The following is a 5,547-nucleotide window of genomic DNA, read 5'->3' as shown; positions in this document are numbered from 1 at the left end:
AGCGAAAGAAGGTGTGGGCTTACTTTGACAAGGTTGTGACAACTATGTTAAAGAGCGCAACAACTCAAGAAGAACAAAGTGTGTTCAAAATAGATGTGATAGAATTCATCAAGCTTGTTAGCGAGAGTTGGGGCGATACCTCCATTACATATAACATGGTAAGATATTCTCATCTTAATTATCGCCGTTCATTAATTACCATTGCAATTGCTTACTAAAATTCCATAAATTAAACATTTGTCTTCATAATTTCTTACTTGGACATTTTTGCCTAGCACATTATATATGCACATGGATCGTATTTTCTACAAAAATATGGGTCCTTGGATATGTTCAGCACCCAAGGCATGGAAAAATCACATTATGTAGCCAAAGGAGTGTACTTCAAGAATACTCAACATGGTGGAGGGAAGACACATAGCAATTATCTTGTGGAGATGTTTAATTGGTTCTATTGCAACAACAATCTTGGAAGAAATGTTACTAGGGAAAAGGCTCGAATGTCAACAATTGCTAAAGCCGCACGACTCAAAAGGAAGGAGGCAAACATAGAGAAGTGGAATGGAAGCTCAAGAGTAGGCCATGTCGTATGGCATGCCACAATGGCAAGACATGGAAGACGTTGGTTTAAACATGTCTAATTTGGTGGCTTTGTAAATTTTGGCCGGTTTTAGACTATCTGAACACATTATAAATGACTATATATAAAGGTGTAATAGTCTCATTCATTCTCATTTCTATATTTTGACTTCAATTTTTGCCATGGCTCGCATGAAAAACATTGCACGTAAGCATCCACCATCACCTCATCGTCCACTGCCACCTCCACCCCCCTCTCCCCCCTCATTCGGACACCACTGACCTTGATCAAGAGACAAGGAGTGATGTTGACCCTGATGGAGTGCCATGGGGTGATATTCATATCCCCCCAATACGTTCCACAAGTGGGGGGAAGAGCTTGCATCAAGGCATGGGTCTGTTGCCAACACGAGAAGAGGTGGTAGCAGCAGCAGCAAAACGGAAGCACAGCAGAGCAACAGAAGCAGTAGTAGCTGAAGGAGCTCCATCATCCTCTCGGCGTAAATGTGCACGAGATTGGAGTGCTCATGCACGTTCTCCTCGACCACCCGCAAGAAACCCTCCTCCTCGTGCCCCCACCAAGAGGAAACAACGCAATGGCATGGCAACTTTAAAGGAGATTCGGAGGTTCCAGAAGAGTGTCGACCTCCTCATCCCGAGACCTCCTTTTGTACGTCTTGTCAAAGAGATACTATACGATTTTGGGGGCCGAGACAAGAGGATGCAAATCCTTGCCTTGGCTGCAATCCAAGAAGCAGCGAAGGCATTTTTGGTCACCATGTTTGAAGATTCTAACCTATGTGCAATCCATGCAAAGCGGGTCACAATCATGTGTAAAGACATGAAGCTAGCATGCACCATTCGACGTGATAACGTCTGAATATTTTCCCTTGTGATGTACATGATTGGACAATGTAAAACTTCACTTAATATATTCTTTTTTTTGGTGCTTCTCAAGTTGTCCATCAAGGCCTTGATTGCATATGTATCTGTATCAAAATTGTATCAAAAATTTTTAAATGTATTTGATTTTTATATTTCATTTGCAAGGGTAATTTGTATATTTCACTTGCTAGTATGTATAGTTTGAAGGCTTAGAAAAGTTTTAAAAAAAATCCCAACCTGAACAGGGCGACTTTTGCCCAGACACAGGAAGGCCTGTCTGGGCAAAAGTTGCCCTGTTCAGGTTGGGGGTCTTTTTGCCTTTGTAAACCTTCCTCCCAACCATATGTATCAATAATTTTTTATTTTAATATTATTTAGGTGTGAATTTATTGGTGATAGCAAAGCTTGCAATGTATAATATAGATAGTTTTCAAAATATGTTTCCAATGTCAGCATCAGGGACAATGCAATATTTTACCATTTTACTTTGAACTCTAAATAACTAGGTGATGTGAGGGCTAGTGTGAAGGCACCACATTTTTCATTTTATTAGTAGCTCATCATGGTAAAAATGTATTCATCTATGGTTCACATTAATCAAACTCTCTCCTTCCATGTGTAAGAACTCTCTCATCATGTAAAAGAGTATCTTTTATGATCTTAATAACTTTATAGGACACTATATATCTTTAATTTTAAGCACCTAATTTATAGCAAGGCCTATATGAATGCTTATACATGACAATATAGGCTAGAAAATACAAAAGGAGCCCCAAACAGCAAGCCTGTCTGGGCAAAAGTCACCGTGTTTAGGTTGGGGCTATTTTTGTATTTGGTGACCTCCAATTGTCATACACAAGCATTCATATTCACATACACATAGGCCTTACTATCAATTAAAGCTGAGTGTGGCTAAATTAGACAGAACTACAGTCATGTAAGAACTACACAGTAAGAACTACACACTCATGTAAGAACTCTCTCCTTCCATGTGTAAGAACTCTCTCATCATGTAAAAGGGTATCTTTTATAATCTTCATACTACTTTGTAAGGCACTATATATCTTTAATTTTAAGCACCTAGTTTATAGCAAAGTCTATATGAATGCTTATACATAACAATTGAAGGCTAAAAAATGCAAAAAGAGCCCCAACCTGAACAGGGCAACTTTTGCCCAGATAGTAGCATGTTTGGGCAAGTCTCCCTATTCAGGTTTAGGCTATTTTTGTATTTGGTGGCCTCTAATTGTCATGTACAAGCATTCACATTCACATACACACAACATAGGCCTTGCTCTCCAATAGAGCTGGGTGTGTTGGCTAAATCAGACGACAGAACTACGCTCATTGTGGTTAGAGAGGACAGGGGGGGACATCATGGGAAGTTGGCCCAAATTAATCACTAATGATACCACACAACATAGGCCTTGCTCTCCAATAGAGCTGGGTGTGTTGGCTAAATCAGACAGAACTACACTCATTGTGGTTAGAGAGGATAGGGGGGGACATCATGGAAAGTTGGCCCAAATTAATCACTAATGATACCACATAATAAACATGCATGCAATCCAGTGTTATCCACAATGGCTCTCTCTCTCTCTCTCTCTCTCTCTCTCTCTCTCACTCGTATCATGGCTGGAAAGGACAAAACTACACACCCATTGTGGTTAGAGAGGACAGGGGACATCATGGGAAGTTGACCCAAATTAATCATTGTTGATACCACAAACTAAACATGCATGCAATCTAGTGTTATCCACAATGGCTCTCTCTCTCTCTCTCTCTCTCTCTCTCTCTCTCTCTCTCTCTCTCTCATATCATGAAAACTTACATTATTCAAACTTTATGTAGACATTATGTATTAAAAAAACCCACTTGTATTAATAAAAAGGAATTACATTGATTGTCTTTAACAAAGTAGTAGTGTCGAACACAATATCTACGACAATTTTTCAAGCTAACTCATAATGTTCTTGAGATGCCTAGCTACAGTCTTGTGCCTCTCCTTACTAAGTGGAAGGGTCCCCGACAATATGGCATCAACAACACAATTTGGGTCCTTCTAACCAATACTCTCCGCAAATGCAATGTGTGCGAGCACTTTTTTAAAAGCGTAACCCCCTTGGAAGGCAGCGTTTGCTGCAGCCTTGTTGATGAGCACTATCTTGTTAGCGTTTCTTGGAATCGTTGACAAGCATAGGACCTTGCTAGTACTTTGAGGGATAACATGTAGAAGCTTGTCATGGGGGTGAATACATTGTACACCACAACAAGGTGTTGAGGTGCAATATGACCCATGTAATGGGCCAACACAGCATCTCTTCCTCCAAAACCCTCGGCGGGTGTGCCACCTTTACATTGAGCCTAAGCATCTACAGAGACAAATCAGAGCTAACCACCTCAAGATTGCAAATGTTAATGGAGGACTTGTGTTCCTCCACCAACGACACTAATGTAGCATCCTCAGACTCTCTTGTTGGCGGCAATTGTTCTTGAGCTTTTCTAAACTCCTCCTCAGTCACAAGGCTTTGATCAGCCTCTGCAATTGCTGATTTCAGAATCATCACCAACTCATGCATACCACCCTCCTCCAACTGAAACAAGCCCTTGTTGCAAAGCCTTCGAGCCCTTGTTGGTTGATGGAAAATTCATCATTCACAGCTAACAAGGAGAGACACTCGGCTTGGTTGAGCTTGTAGACCTTTTCTAGGTCATGTAAAAAGAGGAATTCCTCCCCTTCAATCACCACAGAGTTGGGCTTTTTGTCCCGTATCATACGACACATCAAAGCATAGTTTACCTGTGTAAGAGCTCTGCTGAATGACTTTTTTCACGAACTCTATGTGATCTTTTAGGTCCTTCCTCTGTGGGGAAGCTCCGTAACACCTGACTCCCGAAGGGTGTCTAACAACCACCTGGGTACTACAACAGAATGCAGAGCCTCCTTATAAGATTCCTCCCCCAACCCCCTTCTGATGTCTAGTATCTTTCCCTGTAATCAATCCCTCTTCAGAAATATAAAGACCTTGTTTCTAACTGTTTTAACCTAGAGAGAGAAAATATTCTAGAGAGAGAATATTCAAATTTTGAATATTTTTGGATAGAAAAATATCTCACCTTATTAAAATGAATTCCCCTGAAACAGAAATTCAGAAAGAATTTTCCAATGTGCAATTGGAATTAATTGGAAATAGGTATAAAGAACCTTAGTCTAAGGGTCTAGATTTTCAAAAAAATTTGGATTATGGTCCAATTAAGGTTCCTAGGGCCAATAGCATCAATCCATGTGTAGAGAGGAGATAAATCCAATTTGTAAAAGAAGATACCAAAAAATGAGTAAATGCTCACATAAGATGAAGAGTTGAAAATGTACAAGGTTTATTAGTAAAAAACTATGAGCAATATTAAAAATATGAGATATTTTGGGTATAATGATTCTATTTTGACACATATGTAAGGAAGGAGAGTTCTTTAAAGGAGGTGCATATTTCACATAAGATGAAGAGTTGAAAATGTACAAGGTTTATTAGTAAAGCAATATTAAAAATATGAGATATTTTGGGTATAATGATTCTATTTTGACACATATGTAAGGAAGGGGAGTTCTTTAAAGGAGGTGCATATTTCACATAAGATTAAGAGTTGAAAATGTACAAGGTTTATTAGTAAAAAACTATGAGCAATATTAAAAATATGAGATATTTTGGGCATAATGATTCCATTTTGACACATATGTAAGGAAGGGGAGTTCTTTAAAGGAGGTGCATATTTCACATGCTTGAATGAGTTTTAAACTCATAAAAATTGAGATATTTCATCTCTCCTCTCTCCTCATTCAAGTCTAGTTCCAAAAAGTTAGCTTAACTGACCTAAAAATGGTCAAAAAGTGACCAAACTGACTTGGAAAATTCTAGGATCAGTTTGTTTGGTTAGGAGCTCAATTTTTCCTATAAATAGAAGCCTCCCCCTTGTTGAAAATATATAGTGTTTAGTGTATTGTTACTCTACTCCACCTAAGCCAAGAACTGTGAATTCATTTGTAATTCAGTAGTTTTTGACACTTCCTACTAAACCAATTGATTG

General features: G+C 39.0%; 1 protein-coding gene across 1 annotated transcript; it reads left to right on the top strand.

Moving 5' to 3' along the window:
• Positions 1 to 970: 970 nt before the first annotated feature.
• Positions 971 to 1,459, top strand: LOC147618985 (uncharacterized). Its single transcript, XM_086774389.1, has one exon. It carries the CDS (start codon positions 971 to 973, stop codon positions 1,457 to 1,459), a length of 489 nt encoding a protein of 162 aa, XP_086630515.1.
• The last annotated feature ends 4,088 nt before the right edge of the window (positions 1,460 to 5,547 follow it).

Source organism: Cibotium barometz, chromosome 34 (genome assembly GCF_041138505.1).
Source record: "Cibotium barometz isolate CiBa-2024 chromosome 34, ASM4113850v1, whole genome shotgun sequence".
In the NCBI taxonomy this organism is placed as follows: domain Eukaryota; kingdom Viridiplantae; phylum Streptophyta; class Polypodiopsida; order Cyatheales; family Cibotiaceae; genus Cibotium; species Cibotium barometz.
The sequence above is the reverse complement of the archived record's forward strand: the minus strand, read 5'-3'. Positions and strand labels throughout refer to the sequence as shown.

What these genes read in the sequence shown, in the direction of transcription:
- LOC147618985 (XM_086774389.1), top strand. Translation starts at nt 971, where the DNA reads ATGGGTCTGTTGCCAACACGAGAAGAGGTGGTAGCAGCAGCAGCAAAA.